Raw genomic sequence first — 24339 nt, 5'->3', positions numbered from 1 at the left:
GGAGAAATTGCAATCGGTTACACTTCAAATTAGTTTCCTTGAAAAGTTAATCCGTCCGCCCTCTGTAAATAAATCCGTTCGACGAGCTGATATGCGAGCGTAACATAGTCACCTTTGTCTTCTCGTTTTCCATCAGGACATAATGAGCTGGAAGAAATATATCAAGGTATTTTGTCCGGCCCTCTAACGATTTTGCCAGTTCACTATTCTGGTTCTTCGACTTAGGTTTTCATTTGAAAGGAAGCTATAAAAGTTCACTTGTTTTTGCTGTTAGTTCTTTAAATTGATTACTGTTTTAAATAATGTTTTGATGATTTGTCTTCATTTTCATTATTAAAGAAACTAATGATTATATTACTGAGAGTGATAAACGATGTCTATCAATATGCAAGTTTAAAGACATCACTTTCATAATAACTGCTGGTTGACAAAAGTCTAAGTGGTGCACATATCTACATGATCGCTTATAAGAATATTCAACCAACCCCAGTATTGGACTAGTAAATCATTTTATAAAACACAGAAGGTTAAAACGGTAAACTTAAAACAGTAAATTAACCCCCAGCAGGATTTAAAACCCAAAACGTAAATGGTAGACGTTGAAACGATCCACCGGCTCGACTTTCAAGAAGTACCCAAACTGAAAAGAAGGGATAATAGTTGATCTAGAAGAAGGGTCTGTACCTATAGTCATCGAAGACTCCGAGGCCTGTGAGATCGGTGTGATTGATGTTACTCTTGGACAGCTGATGAAAAAACAAACATGCAGTGAAAGAATTGGAAAGGACTAACGTTCTGGGAATAAAGGACTTGTAAAATTGTTTAGTATAGGGCTTGCAAAGAGAAGAGCACTATACGGGTGGCGAGATGAGGAAAGTAAATCGAGAGTGTCTGAATGGAAGACCAATTAGCAGATCAATCAGCTTCGGAAAGCAGACGACTTTGTGATAGCGGCAGAAAAAGAAATGGAGGGCAAAATGACAGGATAGCACGTAAACATAAACCTGTGATTAGAGTGCGTCGACGATCAACTTCATGACAAAGGTAAAGAATGTGTACACCACCTGTTTTCGGTGGTTTTTATTACTATCAGATTTTTTTCGGATTTATATGTTTGCAGTATAGGAGAATACGATTTTGCTTAGTGGTTTGGCAAAAGAGACCGATAGAATAAGTACTAGGCTTACAAAGAATAAGTCCTAAGGCGATCTTTCGATACTAGTCCACCAAAAAAGAAAGAAAGAAAGAATCCAGTAGAAAAATACAGAGATAACGAATCTGGTAATTTTTTTGGTTAATGTTTACATCTTGACTCGGAAATGAAAATGAAACAAAAAAAAAGAAAATATTGGAATGGATGTAAAACAATGTGCAGGAAACAAATATGAAAAAAAAAAAGTGCGCAAAGCAACGGGAGGGTGGGGGAGAGAACTTCGGAAAATTCACAAGATCCGAACTTTTCCTTCTTAACTTTTAGGAAAATGGGTTTTTTTCAATGAAATTTTATAGAAATAGCTTTCAAACGGCATACATTACGATTATAAAGTAATTTGTGGTGAAAATCTTTTCCAAAGGGTGGGGAGAGGACTTTGGAAAATTCACAAGATGCGAGTTTTTCCCTCATAACTGTATATATGTGTGTGTGTGTGTGTATATATGTGTGCGTGTATATATATATGTGTGTATATATGTATGTGTGTGTGTATGTATATATATATACATAATATATGTATCTCTATATATATATAGAGAGAGAGAAAGTAATAACGAGTGAATGGGAATAACGACGAAGGGTTGAAAAAGCGTAAAAATAATTGAAAATGAAACAAAATTGAAGCCAAAACACTAAAAATTATAGAAAGTGGGTAGAAATAAACACTACGTAGTGTAGTAGTGCTACGCTAGGGTATCTGTAGAAAGTTGAATGTAATTTCGGAATATAACGGGGCAAAATTCGGATCTTGGGAATTTTCCGAAAGTCCTCTCCCCACCTCAAGAGTTTCCCCACAAATTACTCTATAGTCGTTATGTATGCCGTTTCAAAGGTATTTCTATAAAATTTCATTGAAAAATATCCATTTTCCTAAAAGTTATGAGGGAAAAGCTCGGATTTTGTGAACTTTCTGAAGTCCTCTCCCCACCCCCTTGGAAAAGATTTTCCCCACAATTTTCTTTATAATCGTAATGTATGCCGTTTGAAAGGTATTCCTATAAAATTTCATTGGAAAAAACGCCATTCTCCTAAAAGTTATGAGGGAAAAGCTCTGGTCTGATGTTTCACGCATGTGTAGAATTCTACTGAAATAGCAGACGTCAAAAATATCAGACCTCCACCAGAAATCCCGACATGCTAAAAACAACAGCTAAGCGACATTATTTCTGGAAAATCTTCCCTGCTTTCAAAAAAGCTAAAAACTAAAATATTAGATGATGGGCGGAGGTTGGGTGTTTCTTTAAGAAAAATTTTTTTTTAATTCTTAAAGATTCGTAATCTCTATTTTTCTACGTGGATTAAAAATAAATTTTGAAAAAAGTTAAAAATTTTAAATTTGGGGTGGGGAGGATTAGGATTATTAACATTTTGAAAACGTGTTTTGGGGGCAAAATCCTAGTTTCCTATATCGGAAACAGGAACCCAAAGAAATTTTGGTAAAAAATAAGAGGTGGGGGTGGAGATAAAGTTTCTAAATATGCTCATCACGAATACGAATTACAAAATAAAAAGAAAGGTCATTTCAATTGAAGTTGAGCTGTAATTTTGTAATTCATACTGAAGTTTTACCTTGTGTGTGTGTGTGTGTGTGCAAAAGAAATTATTTGTACATACTTATTTGAATTCCAAAAGAGGAAAAACTTGCAAACTCCAGCCATGCTTGTTAAGTGCCAAAGAACTCTTTATACCATTCAAAAAGTTATTAACACCTGAAGCTCTATTATATCACAACAAGAGGCTGATCCATCCAAAAATATAGTTGGTTCCTCCAAAACATGTACTTGATAGAGTGTGAAATCGTTGTTGGCTCTCCGTCGCTTACGACGTCGAGGGTTCCAGTTGATCCGATCAACGGAACAGCCTGCTCATGAAATTAACGTGCAAGTGGCTGAGCACTCCACAGACACGTGTACCCTTAACGTAGTTCTCGGGGGTATTCAGTGTGACACAGTGTGACAAGGCTGACCCTTTGAATTACAGGCACAACAGAAACAGGAAGTAAGAGTGAGAGAAAGTTGTGGTGAAAGAGTACAGCAGGGTTCGCCACCATCCCCTGCCAGAGCCTCGTGGAGCTTTAGGTGTTTTCGCTCAATAAACACTCACAACACCCGGTCTGGGAATCAAAACTGCGATCCTGTGACCGCAAGTCCACTGCCCTAACCACTGGGCCATTGCGCCTCCACAGTGTGAAATCAAATACATAGTATTGCTGGTGATGAGGTCTTTCATTACTGGTGGGATCAGGGAATGAAGTTAATCTGAACATCTTTCATGGAAGAGCCTTATTACCTGGTCTCACCAGTCCTTGAACTTCCTATCAGACCTTAGTTTACTGAATTTAGTAAATTGCATCCATATTTCTAGGATATCTCAAAGGCATGCTGCAAGTTCCATGCACAAATTTTTGCCCAAGAACAGCTGGACTAAAGTCTCTCCATTGTTTTGCAATAAAATATTACCTTGATGACCATTTTTAGCTTCAGGGTTAAGCTTGCCCTCAAGTTAACTGTCCTTTATTTTAATATTTGGTCAGCTTTTTCATTAGTATTGTGTTTTATTTTATTGTCATCTTTATCTCTTGAGGTCATCCCAATTATTATATCTTATCATATTATATTTGTCAGTTTTATTGTATTTGATTTAAATCTTTCATCCATTATTTAATCATTTCCTAGCCATCTTTTACTTAAGCATGTGTATATGGAATTTGTGATATTTATTGCACTCTGCTGCCCAGAAGTACCCAATGGACTTTGTTGGGAATGATTTTCAGTAACGAAAAAAAAAAAACAAAAAAAACACACACAAGCTTGACATTTTTCGGGAAGGTAGTAAAGTTGGTGTTTTTGCCTTCCTCAATGCAGATACACGACAAAGAAATGTAAACCTAAGTTACCTGGTGAATATTGATTGTAATAAACAGAATGTGGATTGCTAAATAGCCATAGTTAATGTCATCTCCAGCAAACATCAACTGACATATCATCATCATCATCATCGTTTAACGTCCGCTTTCCATGCTAGCATGGGTTGGACGATTTGACTGAGGACTGGTGAAACCGGATGGCAACACCAGGCTCCAGTCTGATTTGGCAGAGTTTCTACAGCTGGATGCCCTTCCTAACGCCAACCACTCAGAGAGTGTAGTGGGTGCTTTTACGTGTCACCCACACGAAAACGGCCACGCTCGAAATGGTGTCTTTTATGTGCCACCCGCACAAGCCAGTCCAGGGGCACTGGCAACGATCTCGCTCGAAAATCATACAAGGAGCCAGTCAGGCGGTACTGGCAACGGCCACGCTCAAAATGGTGCATCTCATGTGCCACCCGCACAAGAACCAGTCCAGGGGCACTGGCAACGATCTTACTTGGCTTGCCGGGTCTTCTCACGCACAGCACATTTCCAAAGGTCTCGACATATGAGGAGTTAAATTATGATGAATTACAGAAAAATCTGTGTGCTTTTAATACATAAATATACAAAAATTCCATTTCATTATAAAACTGGGAAATACTATCAGATATACCTTACACTTTATTCAATTATCCATTCTCATATTTATTTTCACATCATTTCTACAATATTTTATCATTTATTTTTCCTCTATAACTGCAGAAATCCATAGAATATAGGGGACATGTGACTTTTCTGTATGTTTTCTTTTGTTATAATTTTCCCTGTGAAGGTGTGTGGCCTAATGGTTAAGTTGTACTCATGATCACTAGATTATGGGTTCGATTCCCTGAGTGGGTGGCACATTATGTTCTTAAGCAAAATACTTCATTTCATGTTGCTCCAGTGGGGAATGTTGGCTTGCTTGCCTTGCACATTGTGACCAGCAATGTGTAACAACATCTAATAGCCCGGTCGATCATGTGATAATTTTCCCTAAATTAGTTTATCTAAATACTACCATTCAATTTTATAAAATATCCTTATATTTATTGACTTGGACTTTTGCAAACCATTGATACCTTTATAAACTTTTGTATCTTTCGTTGGAGTTAGGAAGGTCACCCAGTCATAGAAACCATGCCAAAATAGACAACTGGAGCCTATCAGCTCTCCAGCTGGCTAACTCCTGTCAAAACATCCAACCCATGCCAGCATGGAAAACAGATGTTAAATGATGATGATGGCGATTATCACTAACAATTACATTTCTCATCCAATTTCTTTGATCTCTTTTTCTTTCTTTATGATCTAAATTTAATATAAATAGCATTTCAAACTTATTAAACTGCTTTGAAGACTCACTTAAGATTGAATGTTTATATTTAAACTTAAGTGTCAAAAGAACATATCACATAAAATCAAAATCTGCCTCTAATCCAATTTTTCTCCAAGCTATGATCTTTGTTACAATTTCATTTTGAAAGGTATGTTGGCACATATGTAGAATTCATTCACTTTTGTGATGTTCATTTCAACAACAAAGAATTCCAGTTAGTTTAGACAAAAGTCTTTCAACTCTTCATTCGAGCGAGATCGTTGCCAGTGCCGCTGGACTGGCTCCTGTGCAGGTGGCACGTTAAAGACACCATTTTGAGCGTGGCTGTTGCCAGTACCGCCTGACTGGCCTTCATGCCGGTGGCACGTAAAAGCACCCACTACACTCTCGGAGTGGTTGGCATTAGGAAGGGCATCCAGCTGTAGAAACTCTGCCAAATCAGATTGGAGCCTGGTGTAGCCATCTGGTTCACCAGTCCTCAGTCAAATCATCCAACCCATGCTAGCATGGAAAGCAGACATTAAACGATGATGATGATATCAGTCTGTATTGTTTACTTAATTCCTTCAATCACCAGTAACTGTTTGACAATTATTTACCTGCCCCATGTTTTCCTGGGTCTCTCTCTCTTCTGTAAGCTGCATCCACATTAAGTGATCAGCACTTCTTTATGTTGCTGTTCACATTCATATGTACCACATGATCATACTAGTACAGTATTCTTTCTTTCATACTACATTTGATTCCTCTTATGCCCAGTTTTTCTCTCAACACATCTGTACTTTGTCAGTTGTGCACAATTACAATACACATCCAATGAAGCATGTTTTTTTTTCATTTCTTTCCAGTTTTCTTAAGTCCTCTGCATTCAAAGCCCATGTCTCGCTACCATGCAACAACACTGTTCTAATACAAAAGTCATTCAATCTGCCCTTCAGTCTGAGGGAAAAGATTTTCATGATTGGCAGCAATAGTAGCTCTCTGAATTTTTTTCAACCCATTCTTACCTTGGTTACTATATTTTCAGAGCAGCCATCTCACTTGTTAATTACATCTCCTAGGTAACAAAAGCTATCAACAACTTCTTGTAAACCATTGGGGCATGTCAAACAAACTAGTTCAAGTGTGTTCATAGTACATACCACTCCAGTTCATCTGTTACATATGAAGCTTGCTTTCCCTATTAGTCTGCTTGTGATTCCACTAAACTCTTTGTGTGTATAACACTTGGAAAATTTATACAAAAATTTTCTTTCATCTTTATGTTCTAGGAGATAAATCAACAACAATAGTAATTGAAATTATTACTCTCTTTTACTTGTTTCAGTCATTTGACTGTGGCCATGCTGGAGCACCACCTTTAGTCGAGCAAATTGACCCCAAGACTTATTCTTTGTAAGCCTAGTACTTATTCTATCGGTCTCTTTCGCTGAACTGCTAAGTTACGGGGACATAAACACACCAGCATCAGTTGTCAAGCGATGTTGGGGGGACAAACACAGACACACAAACATATACACACACATACATATATATGACAGGCTTCTTTCAGTTTCTGTCTACCAAATCCACTCACAAGGCTTTGGTCAGCCCGGGGCTATAGTAGAAGACACTTGCCCAAGGTGCCACGCAGTGGGACGGAACCCAGAACCAAGTAGTTCGTAAGCAAGCTACTTACCTTACCACACAGCCACTCCTGGTGTTTACCAGTGTATCAATAATATGTATAGTACATCAGCAATGACTTGCTTCAATTTACAAAAATATAAACAAATTCAACAAGAATAATTGACAGAATATAACAATAAAAATAAATTACAAGAAATTACAAAATTTTGAAACAATTTAATTTTTTAAATCTTTATTGATTTTTTTTTCTTTAAATAGTCACTATAGTGAGAAATATTTGACAAAAAAATAGAAAATTATTTTTATTTTATCTTCAAAAAATTTAAAGCATTTTAATGTCTTGTAAAAAAATGAATGAGCCAACAAATGTTTTGATACATGATAAAATGATAACCGACAATTTTCTGTCTGTAATTTGTTGCTAGGCAAAAAGTCACTCTGTTTCCAAAATTAAGTTAGACAGTGATCAGTCATTTTTTTCAAGAATTGTAGGAAAGTTGATAACACGAAGTTCATTGCCATAATCACATACAACACTGTGGTCAATGACTTGGACAAAACGAATAAAAGCTGCTTGATCAGTATGGCTGACTTTTATTTGCTTTTTCAGCTGACCTTGAAAAATGTCCCATAAATACAAAACACCCTACAAGAAGAAATAACAAAGATAGATTGACATGGCAAATATAAAAATAAAGCAATTTAATTTTTGCAGTTAGAAAAGTTTGTATTTAGTGAAGTTAATGTTTAATTTGTTGTTTAATCATTTAAAACAGGAAGAGGAGAAAAAATAACACCACCATTCTCTTTGGTCAAAACTAAAAATATCACAATCTTTACTTATGTTAAAATTATCTCTAGTGATCTCTCCTAGACTAACTCAATAATTCTTCTACATTTTGAAAGGAGTTCAATGAGGCAATGTACTCCACCCTTTCTCCATGGACTGGTAAAAAAAAAAAAGATTTAAATAAAGACCTTTCACTATAAACCTGAAGTACAAGGAACTGATATCAATCACTAGACAATCCCAGTAGCTTAAAAATACTTACCTGTCCTCCAAGCAGTAGAAGTTTATCAGTGAGTAATGCCATTTGTTGACTATATAAACCAGGCTCCTGCAAATAATTAACATTATTTTGTGAGATATCACTTATGTGCTCTCTCTCTCTCTCCCCTACTATTATTTCTCATCCATTATTTTTATCTTGTTTGAGACTAATCTCAAAACAGTTAATCTGGTACTGTCTTGTCATATAAAACTAGTTTCATGCATGTTATATTTGGTAGTAAAACCCCTATTCCAGAATATGCATCCACATTAGCATAAATAAACATTAGTGTTAATAATGGTGACAGACCTAGCAAACTGAAAATTATGTAAATACACACTGACACACACACATTTATGTGTACAAACAGGAGAAAAATAATTCAATCATCATCATCGTCATCGTTTAACGTCCGCTTTCCATGCTTGCATGGGTTAGACGGTTTGACTGACGACTGGCGAACCAGAAGGCTGCACCAGGCTCCAATCTGATTTGGCTGAGTTTCTACAGCTGGATGCCATTCCTAACGCCAACCACTCCGAGAGTGTAGTGGGTACTTTTACGTGCCACTGGCACAAGGGCCAGTCAGGCGGTACTGGCAACGGCCACGCTCAAAATGGTGTTTTTTACGTGCCACCTGCACAGGGGCCAGTCCAGTGGTACTGGCAGTGACCTCACTCGAATTTTTTTTCATGTGCCACCGGCCCAAGTGCCAGTAAGGCGACGTTGGTAACAATCACGCTCAAATGGTGCTATTTACATGCCACTGGCATGGAAGCCAGACAACTGCTCTAGCAACGATCACGCTCAGACGGTGCTCTTAGCGCTCCATTGGTTAAAAAAAATATAATTCCAAATATCCATTACTACACAAGTTTTTAGCATTTGTGTGTCTGTTGTGACAATAGAACGAATCATCAGCTTCTTATGAGTGGATATACTTTACTACATATATTGCTCAATAAAGAGAATGAATGAGAGAAAGAAAGTCTGCCAAATGTTGACCTAACAGAGGGACCAGTTATCCAAACTGACAGTACCTTGGTAGATAAAGCAATTAAGGGTATGAAGACAGGAAAAGCCCTCCCGGCCCATCAGTATTCACTGCAGAGATGCTCAAAATATCTGGTGGTATCGGCTATAGCCTAGTCACCCGTATAGTTAACCAGGTGATACATGAAGGAGTCATACCCAATGATGACTGGTGTAGCAGCACCATAGTCAGCTGCTACAAAGGTAAAGTCGACGCTTTAGATACAAATAATTACAGAGGTATCAAGTTGTTGGATCAGGTAATGAAGGTCATGGAGAGGGTCATAGCCCAACTAATTAGGGAGAGAGTCAGTCTAGATGAGATGCAGTTTGGGTTTGTGCTGGGGAAAAGCACTACTGATGCTATATTTCTGGTAAGACAGCTGCAAGAGAAATACCTAGCCCAAGATAAACCTCTGTACCTGGCTTTCATTGACATGGAGAAAGCCTTTGACAGGGTCCCCCTATCCGTTATTGGGTGGATGATGATGATGATGGATACTTCAATGTAGTGTTTCTCAACCCTTTTACCCTTGTGTAACACTTAAAATAAATTACATGTTTCAAGGAACCCCTGCACAAAAAAAATTATATACCATATCTTTCTCATTTTTTGCATCATAGCTTATGTGGTAAATATCATATATATATATATATATATATATATATATATCCCCAATGGTTGTTGTATTTTTTTGATAACATGATAAGTTAGACAGGATGATGTCAATATTACAATAACCAATAATATGTTGTGCATGTATAGTAATATTACGATCATGAAATTAGCATTAGCTTATCTCACTCTTTCTCGCGGAACCCCTACAAAGCTTTTGTGGAACCCTAGGGTTGTGGGAAACTCTGGGTGAGAAATACTGCTTCAGTGTATCAATGATGAAAATTTGTTTAAAATGTTAAATGGCTTATATTACCTACCAGTTGTAAGTTATACAAGAGTTGACCTCTAATGCGGTCCCATACACAGAGATGGTAATCCTGATCTTGGCTGATCACATACTGAAGGGAACATGTCAAAGCAGTGATAGGTTGTTCATAAGAACACAGTTTATGGATACAGAAACCAGTCAGCAAGTCCCATAACCGAACCGTACCATCAGTGGAAGCACTTGCAGCAGAAAATGGAGGTCCCTGGATAAACGAAAAATTTAAAAAATTCAAAATTTTGAAGTTTGTATACCAAATCAAGCTTAATTGTGAATAAAGTTTAAAGAGTGACAAAAATTAGTAAATGTTGCATTTTGGTAAAATTGGAAAACATCAGAATTGCTAGTGGTGATAAAGATGATAAATAATACTTCCTACTCACAATAAAAATAATCCTTTCTATTATAGACACAAGACCTGAAATTTTGGTAGTAGGGCTAGTTGATTATATTGGCCCCAGTACACAACAGGTACTTATTTCAGTGACCCCAAAAGGATGAAGGGCAAAGTCAACCTTGGCAGAATTTGAACTTAGAAGATAAAGACAGACAAGATGCCACTAAGAATGTTGTCTGGTGAGGTAATGATTTTGCCAGCTTACCACCTTAATGTGAAAATATATTTATAGATTATTGGAACTATGTCAGTTACAGAATAGAAATGATAAGAAACATATTTCACTTACCCTATCTAAGTAAAGAGCTGTAATACTACCATGATGACCATATAATGTATACATACATATGCAGTCCTCTAGACAGAATACCTACAATAAAAACAATAATACGTTTATTACTACTGCTCTTGAAATCACTGTCAGACAGTCTTTCACTGAAATTTAATAGACAGAATATCCAACTACAATAACAATGTATTTTACACTTTTAACGTCTGTTTTCCATGCTGACATGGGTTGAACGGTTTGACTGAGGTCTGGAGAGCCAGCGACTGCAACAAGCTCCAATCTGATCTAGCAATGTTTCTACAGCTGGATGCCTTTCCTATTGCCAACCACTCCGAGAGTGTAGTGGGTGCTCTTTACATGCCACCAACACAGGAGCCAGTCAGGCAGGCCTGGTATCGATCACGTTCAGATAGTGCTTTTTATGTGCCACTGGCATGGAGTACTGGCATCGGCCACGTTTGGATGGTGCTTTTTACGCATCACTGACATGGGGACCAGTCAGGCGGTCCTGGCATCAACCATATTCAGATGGTGCTATTTACATGCCACCAGCACTGGAGCCAGTCATGGGGTACTGGACCCAGCTACAGTATTGGTTTTACTTGACTCAACAGGTCTTCTCAAGCATATCATGTCACTTGACGCATCAGGGGTACTGGGCTGGACATGCATAGCTGCGATCTCACTTTAGTTGCCAGGTCTTCTCAATCACAGCATATCTCCAAGGATCTCAGTTTCCATCCCATGTCTTTCTGGGTTTACCTCTTCCACAGGTTCCTTCCACAGTTAGGGATCAGCACTTCCTCACACAGCTGTCCTCATCCATACGTAGCACACGACCATACCAGCGCAGTCATCTCTCTTGCACACTACAATTGATAGTTCTTATGCCCAACTTTTCTTTCAGAGAGCTTACACTCTGTCATGTATGTACACTGACATTACACATCCAGTGGATCATATTAGTTTCATTTCTTTCAAGCCTACACATGTCCTCAGCAGTCATGGCCCATGTTTCACTGCCATGTAGCATGACAGTTCACACACATGCATCATACAGTCTACCTTTCATCCTGAGTGAGAAGCCCTTAGTTGCCAGCAGAGGTAGGAGCTTCCTGAACTTTGTCCAGGCTATTCTTAATTCTCTAAATGAAGTATTAACAGTAACTGCACGATAAAGTGTAGTATAATACTTCATTTAGAGAATTAACATTGCTTGTTTTCACCTTTTCGATATCAGTGAAGAATTTCACTGGAAAAGAAGATATAAGATTGCCAGGTTTTTGTCTCTCTCACCAAGGTCAGTAGCTATCGAACGCCGACGAAGGGAAATAACCCTGAAATCCGGATCCGTTCGTGCTGCAGATCGTGGTGAGAGGGATAACTTCCCTTGGCAAACAGGACACAGTCGTGTGTCGATAAGCCAGCTGGAGGAGATGTCCTCCTGGGGCTAAAAGCAACAGTAACATCCACCCCTAGGGGTCAGCCACACTTAAGTGGCAATATACTACACTTTATCGTGCAGTTACTGTTAATACTTCATTTAGAGAATTAACATTGCTTGTTTTCACCTTTTCGATATCAGTGAAGAATTTCACTGGAAAAGAAGATATAAGATTGCCAGGTTTTTGTCTCTCTCACCAAGGTCAGTAGCTATCGAACGCCGACGAAGGGAAATAACCCTGAAATCCGGATCCGTTCGTGCTGCAGATCGTGGTGAGAGGGATAACTTCCCTTGGCAAACAGGACACAGTCGTGTGTCGATAAGCCAGCTGGAGGAGATGTCCTCCTGGGGCTAAAAGCAACAGTAACATCCACCCCTAGGGGTCAGCCACACTTAAGTGGCAATATACTACACTTTATCGTGCAGTTACTGTTAATACTTCATTTAGAGAATTAACATTGCTTGTTTTCACCTTTTCGATATCAGTGAAGAATTTCACTGGAAAAGAAGATATAAGATTGCCAGGTTTTTGTCTCTCTCACCAAGGTCAGTAGCTATCGAACGCCGACGAAGGGAAATAACCCTGAAATCTGGATCCGTTCGTGCTGCAGATCGTGGTGAGAGGGATAACTTCCCTTGGCAAACAGGACACAGTCGTGTGTCGATAAGCCAGCTGGAGGAGATGTCCTCCTGGGGCTAAAAGCAACAGTAACATCCACCCCTAGGGGTCAGCCACACTTAAGTGGCAATATACTACACTTTATCGTGCAGTTACTGTTAATACTTCATTTAGAGAATTAACATTGCTTATATATATATATATATATATATATATATACACACACTGTATCTTTTCGTAAATGGACAATAAAAGTTATTCTCTGAAGATAATATAACAGAATAAATAAATATGATAAACTCATTTCTTAAATTGTTTTTTCCCTAGATATAAATATTTAATGGCTTAGAATTTAAGAAATAACCAATATATGTCTGATATTTCACTGTGTGTAGTTTTTAATAGGAAAAAGTAGTTATTGTAATTAAAAAATATTTTAATAAATCAACACTTTTGAGATGAATTATCATTTTGATTATTAACTGAAATATAAACAATATGTAAATACTGAACAGTATATATAAAGGATAAAATCCTTTTAAGAACAGAAAAATTTGCTGGCAACTAGCCATGAAGATCAAACTCACACCCCTCCAATATCCGGTCGGTGTGCTCTACCTTTTAAACTAAACTGCCGACCGGTGAATTCTGCAATTTTAGAAGCTATAAAATCATCCAGAAACGTAACATTTCTGTCATATAGATTACATCATATGTAAACAAACATAAGTTTGTTTTTTGAAGCATTGAAATGTATTGTAGAACAAGTAGAAAGATATGTTTTTTCAACATGGCTGGTTGTCAGTAAATTTTTCTGCTCTTAAAAGGATTTTATCCTTTATATATACTGTTCATGTTGAAAAAATATTTTTCTACTTGTTCTACATTACATTTCAATGCTTCAAAAAACAAACGTATGTTTGTTTACATATGACATAAACAATATGATATACAACTACATTACAAATAGCTATGTCGATATATTATGTAGGTTTGCAATAAAAATATTACAATAAAATGATCTGCTTTTATTTTTTTTATGCCAGAAGATATAATTCTGAAATCTGATACGGACAATATAAAACACATGTTAACATTACAAAGAATTGACCTTGAGTGTGCGATCATCACTGGCAGACACTACACGTCCAGCTTCTGATTGTAAGGCTGTAATTGGCTTTTGGTGGGCTTGAATACGCTGCAATAAAGCACAGGAGACTGATTCTTCCCAACATCCAACTGTGCCTGTACTGTTTTTATTTGAAGCTGAACTGGACGGATGGCGTACGGGACCTAAAAATAAGGATAATATAACTACTGTTTATTATATTTCTAATAAAGATATTCTTGTATTTCTGATATGGTATATGTCTGAATATATCCCCCTTTTTCCTTTCATTCAGTTATCAGCAGGATGTGTCTGCAGTATGGTATGTTCCTATTTTCCTTAGTCCTATGTCATCTTATTTGGTACACTTAACATCCTCAGATTCTACCACACCAATTTTTATACCTACTTTAGTCTTCCAAAGCCATATTTAAGATCCCTTGTTAGTTCACAAGATGTTTTCACTCTACGTGTGCTATTAGTTCTATTATCTTCAACCTAGGGCAGCCATCCCACCTACACATATCAGTTAATACCATTAATGCTTAACCATATTCTCATCTTTCTCATGCTGTTTTCCATGCCAGCTAAAACTGTCTATCCACACTCAATTTTACCTCCAGTCTATGCAGGTTTTCATTTATCACTAATATTTCACAACCACTATGGTTCATCAGGCACATCTAAAGTCATGGTTCTATAAATATCATCTAGAACTTTGTGTCTAAAAACTAAACTTGTGAAAACATACTAATACTACAATCACTTACCAATAGGTGTGTTGTAGTTTTTTTTTTTTTTGTCTCTTCCACCCCAGTTCTAACAGCTTCTGTTCTTTCTGGACTAGCAAGTTATCCACATAAGCTCACCAGATGTATCCTTATCACTTCTTTGAGCATCTCTACTGTGCCACTCGACTCCACCCAGCACAATCCTTTATCACTAGGAGTCAGCACTCTGTGTCTCCCTGTTCCCATTTTTCTAAAGTGAACATTAACTGCATTCACCTCACAAGTCAAAGACAGCTTTCAAAAGTTATGGACACTGCCCTTCAACTTCCAACTAAATATTGAAAAAAATATTAAAATGGTAATGTCTTTAAACCTCTTGTGTACTCATTCCTTATATAGAATATACATGCAAAGGATGAAGTCTTGATAGACACTAAATTTGTTCTCTTGAAGTGTTCATCTACATTCAACTGCCTCATCAATCTCCAAGCTACAGAGAATTGGACCTTTTTAAAAGTATTATCATTGATTTGTCTTTTCTTAACTAAACACTTCATTTATAGTTGTCAGTTGTGATTCTATTTCCTGGCATAAACCCAAACTGCATTCTATACAGCTTAATTATCTTGTACTAGCTTTATTTTGATTCATTCTCCCACATAGTCCAATCAGTTTGAGGACAAAGTAATTACTTCTATTTCCTTTAGTGAAGATGACACTTCTTTGCAGAACAAATACAGCAACTAGTACAGTATCAGCATGTATATAATGTTAAAAACCTCTGTCTAACTGCAAGACTTTATAACTCATTGTCAAATCTGTAGTATTTATTTTTCTTCATTTATCAAAACTTCAAATAGAATACAATTCAAAGAAAAATTATTCATAAACATTTAAGACAGAAAATTAACCACTTAAGATATTCAGCAAATAATGTTAGGTAAGAATAAAATTTGATAACAAAATGTAACAAAATGTTCAGGTATTTTAATTACCGCGTGTATGAAGTCCAGGTGTTGAGTTAGAAGATATGTTTCCAAGATTCTGAAAAGTTTCTAGTTCCAAAAAATCCATACTACCATCTAATCTGGAAGCAACAAGCCTATAATAGAAGACAAGCAAGCAATAACAATAAATGAAAAAAATATTAAAATATTGTAGTAGAGGGGAAAGGAGTGAATAAAAAAAAGACTAAAAATATACAAATATAAAAGAGGAGGAAAACTCCAAATCAATTTGTAATATTTTGCACATATAATATTTTGATATTTCTAACACGTGCATGGTTTAGTGCTTAGGGTAGGCTCATGATTATAAGGTTGCGAGTTTGATTCCTGACAGTGCATTCTATCCTTGAGCAAAATATTTTATTTCATGTTACTCTACTCAGCTGGTAAACACGGGTAGTACTTGTATTTCAAAGGTTCAACCTTGTCACATTCTGTGTCACAACGTAAATCTCCCTGAGAACTACGTTAAGGGTATATGCGTCTGTGGAGTGCTCAGCCACTTGCACATTAATTTCATGAGCAGGTTGTTCCACTGATCGGATCAACTGGAACCCTCATCATCATAACTAATGGAATGCCAGTATAACATACCATCCAAATTAACACAACCATGCAGTCCTTGGATGCCTTTAATAGAGTTCACAGTATTAAACATTCAGACAAGATTGACGGTTGTTTTTTTTCTCCTTCCAGGCTTTAAACTACAGATGTTCAGCTTGGCACTGATCACATCAGTCTCACTTGTAAAGGAGTGCTGACAAAGGCTATTGGCACTACCATATCCCAATGATTAATTTAAGCATCTTAATTCAACATAACCTGGAAACAGGTGAGGGTTGGTGACAGATGTGTGTGTGTGTGTGTGTGTTTGTTTGTGTAATATTATGATGATAAATATTATATCTCTGATATCATACATTATAAATCATTATATTAGTGTTTTACAAAAAAGAATGAAAAAAAAAAAAAAAGCAAGACAAAAATATAAAACTTACTTGTTTCTTTCTAAACATAGAGCTGTGACACTAATTTTGTGGTTATTATATATGCATTTTAAACTCCCATTGCTGGCATTCCAGAGCTGATAACATTCAAACAAAATGAAATTTATTTTTAAGACAAAAAAAAAAAATATTTGTAGCTAAAGGAAAAAATTCAATTAAAGTACATAAATAGTTTGATATTTTAAAAATATATTTTGAAATGATAAATTCTGTATTTTTTTTTTTTTATCTATAACAGATATAAAACTACAGACTTTAGGCAAGGGAAATTGTCTTAGTCTTAGATTATAATTTCATTCATCTCTATGATGCTTTATAGGAATATTAGTATTTGAGAAGTACTTTAATTTTATTGACTTTTCAAGGATAAAAGGAAAAGATGGCTTTGGTAGGATTCGAACACACAACATAAAGAGATGTAACCACATACTATACGGCATTTTGCTCAGCACTCTACCAATTCAACCATTCCACCAGTCAAAAAATCTACACATCAAAATATAAATTAGTGTGTAGTTCAGTGAATAGACATGACATTATTCTAACATTAAAAAAAAAAAAAAACCCACCAAAAGAAGAATGATAAAAAACTTAAAAGTTACATACCTCAATCCGGCCATTGCCACAACCAGTTACAATAAGACCATCTTTAAAACACAGACACCAGATTGAAGACATTTCATAATTAATATCTCTTTCAACAGCCCCAATTGTTTCTGAAGAACATAAAAGAAAACAAATATACAATACAATGAAAATATATAAATACTAATTGTTTCTAATTTAGGTACACCACCAATTTTGAAGGGAGAGGATAGTTGATACCATCAATTCTGGTACTTTATTTCATTGATCCCAGAAGGATGAAAGGCAAAACGTTAAACCATGAGAATTTGAACTCAGACTGTGAAGAGATGTAATGAACAACACCACTAAGCATTTTGACTGATTTACTCTTTTACTTGTTTCAGTCATTTGACTGTGGCCATGCTGGAGCACCGCCTTTAGTCGAGTAAATCGGCCCCAGGACTTATTCTTTGGATGCCTAGTACTTATTCTATCGGTCTCTTTTGCCGAACAGCTAAGTTATGGGGACGTAAACACACCACCATCGGTTGTCAACCGATGTTGGGGGGACAAACACAGACACACATATACATACATACATATATATATATATATATATACATATATACGACAGGCTTCTTTCAGTTTCTGTCTACCAAATCCACTCACAAGGCTTTGGTCAGCCCGAGGCTATAGTAGAAGACACTTGCCCAAGGTGCCACGCAGTGGGAATGAACCCGGAACCATGTGGTTGGAGCACCATAATAATAAAAATAATAATAAAAATCTCACTTTGGGGATTATTTTGCAAACGAAGGACTTCAAAACTTTCAAATGTCTATCCCAAGACATGGACTAGACAAAAGGCATATCTTTTAGGTATTATTTATAAGTTTTTAAAAAGTTGTTTCTAACATAGGCACAAAGCCTGAAATTTTGATAGAAAGGGTTTAATTGATCTAGTTGATCCCAACATTTGACTGGCACTTTACTTTATTAACCAAAGAGGGAGGGAAAGCAAAGTTGCCCTCTATAGGACTGAACTCAGAATGTAAAACACCAGAAGAAAATCTGCAAGGCATTTTCTACAGCATTCTCATAATTCTGACATTAATAAAGCCAGTAATTTTGAGGGGAAGGGGCTGGTCAAGTATATTAACCCCAGTACTTACTACTACTACTACTACTACTACTACTAATAATAATAATAATAACAATAATAATAATAATAATTCTTTCTACAATAGGCACAAGGCCTGAAATGCGGGGAAAGGGGACTAGTCGAATGTATCAACCCCAGGGCCTGATTGGTACTTATTTTATCAACCTCAAAAGGAGGTTGACCTCAGAAGAATTTGAACTGAGAACATGAAGACAGAGAAAATGCTGTTGACAATTCTGCCAGCTTGTTGTCTTACTGATGATGGTGGTGGAGGTGATGATGATGTTTACTAAACAAATTTTTTAAAAAATGTCAAATAGATATGATGAAAAATTCTCTAAATCACCTATCTTAAAATATAACATAAACACATGACAACAACAAAGAATAACCCAAAAAACAACTACCTGTGCTTGTAGAACTTCTACTGTCAAGGTCATCAAAAGTAAATAAATCGAAATTATCAATTTCCAAATGATTTCTTCTATTTTGACAACCACGATCTTCTTTCACAGTTGATATATGATCTTTATAAACTTCATTGAAGTGAGCACCAAAATCAAATCCTGTTAAGTTGTTAACAGAGTTGTCAGGAGTTCCAAATGGTGAAGAATAAGTGCTAGAGATAGAACTTGTGAAGTCACTATCAATAGTGCTTGATAAATCTGGTAATTCATTAAGGAATGATTGACTGTTTCTCTCTGACTTGAAGGAAGATGATAAAATGTTTGTGTTAACAGACGATAGCCTGTTAATAGAATCTGTGTTGCTGTTTTCCTGTTCAGCAAATGCAGAGGTTGCATCTGTGTTGTTCTTGTTCATATGATGTTCATTTCGAACTGATAAACTATAAAGGAAAACCGATATAATCAAATATAAGATTTATTGAAATGCATTCAAATTAAGACTTTATTAATGCTAAAAAAAAATTTTTTTTTTAAACCCAAAATAATCATTCACTTTTGTAAATAAGACAAATAACATCATAAATCATTTCAGTTTACAATTTTTTTTCTAATTAAGATACTAATAGATATGTGTTTATTAAGAAATACAATAAGTTTATAAAATGAATTGAAATATTTTGAATTTACTTGAAAATATTAATAATGGTGGTGTGGTTAATAAGTCTGCTTCCCAACCATATGGTTTCTAGTTCAGCCTCAGTATGTGCTATCTTTGGCCAAAGCTTTGTAAGTGGATTTGGTAGATGGAAAGTAAAAGAAGCCTGTTGTGCATGTATATATGTGTATATGGGTATGTGCGTACATGTGTGTTTTTGTGCCTATAACAAGGATCTGTTAATTCATTTCCATCATTACAATATTGCAAAAAGTATTTTTGACTAAGTAGTAATAATAGTATGTTGTTTTAAGTCTGTTTTACCATGCCAGCATGAGTTAGATGAATATATTATTGAAGTATTAACAGCCATATGCCCTTCCTGTCATGAATTTTAACCTGTTTTCCAAACATCTTTGAAAGCACAGAGCTAATGGATGATTGATAGGAGAAATGACAACATTACCGCTGGTAGCTCAGCAATTTTTAGACAGGTGCGTGGCATGTTGGGCAAGTGTCTTCTACTATAACCTCAGACCAACCAAAGCCTTGAGTAGATTTGGTAGATGGAAACTGAAAGAAGCCCATCACACATACACGTCTGTGTGTGTATATAATTGTGGCTGGTGCCAGTGACATGTAAAAGCACTCATGCCGTTGACACATAGAAGCACCCATTACTTTCTTGGAGTGGTTAGCATAAGGAAGGGCATCCAGCTGTAGAAACCAAGCCACAATCAGACTGGAACCTGGTACAGCTCTCTGGTTTGCCAGTTCCAGTCAAGTCATCTAATCCATGCCAGCATGGAAAGCGGATGATAAACAATGATGATGACGATAGCAACAATGATGATGATGTATAATGGAGGAATTCATTCTTTAGTTAGTTATAGTAATTCAACCACTTAGCTTACTATATATTTGTACATCAGCTAACCTGCTGCTGTATTATATTGCAGAATGTTTCACATACATATAAAAAATTTAAAAAATATACATAAATTACATCTTGAATATCTTTTACTTACTTATGACGAAGTATTCTAGTCAAGCATTCTCCTGTAAATGAATCCCACACCATCAATGTTCCACCAAGACAAGCACTGACTATTAACTGTCCATCAGTTTTCACACACTCTATTTCCTATATAATATAAATTCATTTCACTTTATAATAAAATCTAATGTTACATTAATGGCATGCATAGGCAAAGATAAATTTTCAAGACAGAAGATAGATATTTGTTAAATCATTTTTTAAGATTACCTTTACAGATTTTCTATAGCAATGATAATCTCTATAGAAAACCTATAGAGATAACCTTAACAAGTGATTTAATAGCACTACTAACACAGTAGAAAACAGTATTGACTTATAAAACGTTTAATATACTTTGTAGTATATTATGATTAGATAATGAAATACGGTGTCCTTACAGGTCATTAATTTGTTAAATCAGTACTTTTTTTAATTATTACTCCACATTACATGCACATTTTTTCATTTGACTTTTTACACATGACTAAATATAGACAGTCATTTTAAATAGTAATTTATGCAAAATTCATCAAGAAATTATGAATAATGGCTATATAGTATACTCTCTGAAGAAAATTGGAGTTATTTTCCCAACAGGAAATGAATGAATCGAGGCAAAATCATAGTGATGATAGATATTGGCAACGCTATCACAAAAATTGTTGTGAATGCATTGTTTGAGAACATTAAATTGAAAGTGGAAGAAATAATTGAGACATTATATGTGTATTCATACAGTTGATTCCTAATAAGTTTGAAAAAGTAAAAAAATAAAACATGACATACAGCCTTAGTTAATGAACCAAAATATTTTTTTGTTTTATGTGAGAAAATGCTTTAGTAGTCAGTGACAGGTAAGCAACATAATTATTTTTTTTAATTAACTAATGTCTTGCATAGAGTAGCACAGTACAGTATTCATAAACTATAGTAAATTACAGGTATCTGCATTTCATTTAATTATTTAAGTAAATTTAATATCAATGTTGTACCTGCACTGGTTTAAGTCTTTGGAAAGTAGCTTGCTGGGACGTTTTCAAGGTTCCTAGTTAATTGTAGAGATAGAGAGCACTTTGTGGAACCAAATGCAAAGTTGAAATAACTGTAAATGGACATAAGCAGAATATAAAGGGATGTAAACCAAATACCACAAGGTATTTTGTTACTGAGTTTACCAAGCCTATAGAATTATAAACAAATTTTAAAATTTAGAAAATTTTTTTTACCTGACTATGACCCTTTAAAACAAGTGGCATTGATTCATGGATTTGTTGAATATAATTATTTGTTTGTTCAACTACTTTCTGCTTTCGCTGACGAAATTTACACCAGGTTTGTCTCCATTTTGAGAATCTACAGACAAAATGTTTTAATGTAATGAAATCTGTTATGCATGGAGAGTACTTTTATCAAGATTTATTTTTTAAAATTAATTAGTTTAAAAACAAACATAATTATAAAGTATCTTAAAGGTCAGCATTTCTAAGGTTTTGTATCAATTTTATCATGTTAGTTTAAGTTGAATAGTTTCCCACCAATATTAAGAAGTGGATAACTTTTTTTTACTGTAAACATCTCAGCAATTACATAGGAATGAAAGATGTTAATCAACTGGAAAATCTGAAGCAAACAATTATATGATTTTCCCAGGGTTGGTAACAAGTATAGTAAGGAATTCCGTGTAGAAGTAGAGATTCGCCAAGGATCAGTCCTCAGCCTCCCTCTTTCTTATTCATTATAGTCCTCAAGGCAATAACAGAGGAATTCAAGACAGGATGCCCCTGGGTGCTCCTCTGTGCTGATGACCTTGCTCTTATAGCTGAGTCACTGCCACAACTAGAGACGAAGTTTAGGGTGTGGAAGCAAGGTCTAGAATCAAAGGGCCTCAAGGTTAACCTAGCAAAGACCAAAGTCTTAGTAAGTAGGAAGGTTGTCAAACCACAATCCCCTTCAGGTAGAAGGCCTTGCTCGATCTGTAGAAAAGGCATGGGTAGAAACTCCATACGATGTACACAGTGTAAGCTATGGACACATAAAAGGTGCAGCAATATCAAAGGAAGGTTAACCGGAAAAATAGCTTTTGTGTGTGGAAGATGCACAGGGGCAATAAACACTGGAGATGTACAGACAACAGATTCCATCAAATGCCAATGGGAGAAACTAGAAGTAGTCAATAGCTTCTGCTACCTAGGCGACCAAGTCTGTGGTGGGGTGGTTGATCTGAGAGTGTAGCGGCTAGAATAAGAATAGCCTGGGCAAAGTTCAGGGAGCTCTTACCTCTGCTGGCAACTAAGGGCCTCTTGCTCAGGATGAAAGGTAGACTGCATGATGCATATGTGTGAAATGTCATGCTACATGGCTGTGAAACATGGACCATGACTACTAAGGACATGTGTAGGCTTGACAAAAAAAAAAAGCACCATCCGAACATGGTCGATACCAAGTTCACTTCACTGGCTCCTGTGCAGGAGGCACATAAAAAACACTAACTAAACGTGACCAATGCCAGTACCCCCTAACTGGTCCGTGTGCCAGTGGCATGTAAAAAGCACTATCTGAATGTGATCGATGCCAGGCCCGCCTGACTGGCTCCTGTGCCGGTGACATGTAAAAAGCACCTACCACACTCTTGGAGTGGTTGACATTAGGGAGGGCATTCAGCTGTAAAAACATTGCCAGATCAGATTGGAGCCTGGTGCAACTGCTGGCTCTCCAGACCTGTCAAACCGTCCAACCCATGCCAGCATGGAAAACGGATGTTAAACGATGATGATGATGATGATGATGATGATGATGTACAATGCAATGATTGTAGTGGTAAGGTTTAAGCTAATGACTATCTAGTGAGTAGTCCAGTAGCTTAATCTCATAATTATTCTACCTCTTCCTCTCCCTTCTCTCACTAGAAAGTTTTCTAAGAGTGAAGGGATTGTAATTTTGATACAAGGTATTGGAAACATGCAGTAAAAGTCTATGGATTTAAACAAGCAACATATTTATTATTTAAAAAAACAATTTCTGCAGCAGTAAAGAGGATCATATGGCTGTGAGTTTTTTATTGCTGTAGAAATTGTGCTAATCTCTAGTTAAAATACAAAATGCTGTTTGTTTTCATCTGTGCTGGCTTGATTGAAAAATAAAAAGAACACCAAGTTGTCACTTATCTTACTTGTTTTAAGAATATGCAAATGTTCACATTACTAAATTATATTCTATGCAAAGAGAAAATAAAAAAATGTTTTGTGATGTATTTTGTAGCAAAATTAATATCAAGCAAAGAATACCTGAAGAATAAAGAGTTTAAATCATTTTACAGAATATACTATTTCTTACCTGCCAGAACAGCGTGTGATGATAAAATAAAAGATTAAGATGAAACTCAGTAGTACCAAACAGACAGTTATGAAGAACTCTCTTTCAGAAAAATATTGAGAATTACTGCCTTCAGTGTCTCCACTTTTCATTCCAGGCAAATACTCTTCCCAACCACTTTCAACAGCATTCTGTTGTTTCTTCAGCATTTCTATATCATTTGGATGACGAGATTGGATAGCTTCTTCAGGGGTTATAATAGCCGAAAGGTGAATTGTTGGCAGGATACTGACAAATCTAAAATCAAATAAATGCATTATGTAAAATGGAATCATTTTTGTGACTTAACAGATTATAGCAATGAAGATTAAGTTTCTGGAAAAACTTGGCATAGAAAAATATACAACAGAGTAAATTTGCTTATTTTAAATATTACCAGTTAAATTATAATGAAGTTTAAATTCTATCATAATTGACTTTACTTTTTACCCAC

General features: G+C 36.0%; 1 protein-coding gene across 4 annotated transcripts in view; it reads right to left on the bottom strand.

Annotated features, from left to right (window-relative positions):
* Window positions 1-7278: 7278 nt before the first annotated feature.
* Window positions 7279-24339, bottom strand: part of LOC106884402 (sterol regulatory element-binding protein cleavage-activating protein) — a 47781-nt gene continuing 30720 nt past the window's right edge. For all 4 annotated transcript variants that reach the window (XM_089361858.1, XM_089361862.1, XM_089361865.1 and 1 more), the window contains exons 15-26: window positions 23868-24143; window positions 21761-21887; window positions 20524-20639; window positions 18841-19280; window positions 17311-17420; window positions 16696-16781; window positions 15686-15792; window positions 13963-14144; window positions 10789-10869; window positions 10095-10307; window positions 8127-8192; window positions 7279-7720 (exon numbers count right to left, since the gene is read on the bottom strand). In XM_089361858.1, coding sequence (XP_089217984.1) covers window positions 7541-7720; window positions 8127-8192; window positions 10095-10307; window positions 10789-10869; window positions 13963-14144; window positions 15686-15792; window positions 16696-16781; window positions 17311-17420; window positions 18841-19280; window positions 20524-20639; window positions 21761-21887; window positions 23868-24143 — 1984 coding nt within the window. In that variant the 3' untranslated portion in view covers window positions 7279-7540. The remainder of the gene's footprint in view (window positions 7721-8126; window positions 8193-10094; window positions 10308-10788; window positions 10870-13962; window positions 14145-15685; window positions 15793-16695; window positions 16782-17310; window positions 17421-18840; window positions 19281-20523; window positions 20640-21760; window positions 21888-23867; window positions 24144-24339) is intronic.

This window comes from Octopus bimaculoides, chromosome 1 (genome assembly GCF_046866305.1).
Source record: "Octopus bimaculoides isolate indiv1 chromosome 1, ASM4686630v1, whole genome shotgun sequence".
In the NCBI taxonomy this organism is placed as follows: Eukaryota; Metazoa; Mollusca; class Cephalopoda; order Octopoda; family Octopodidae; genus Octopus; species Octopus bimaculoides.
This window is presented reverse-complemented; position numbering and strand designations above follow the sequence as displayed.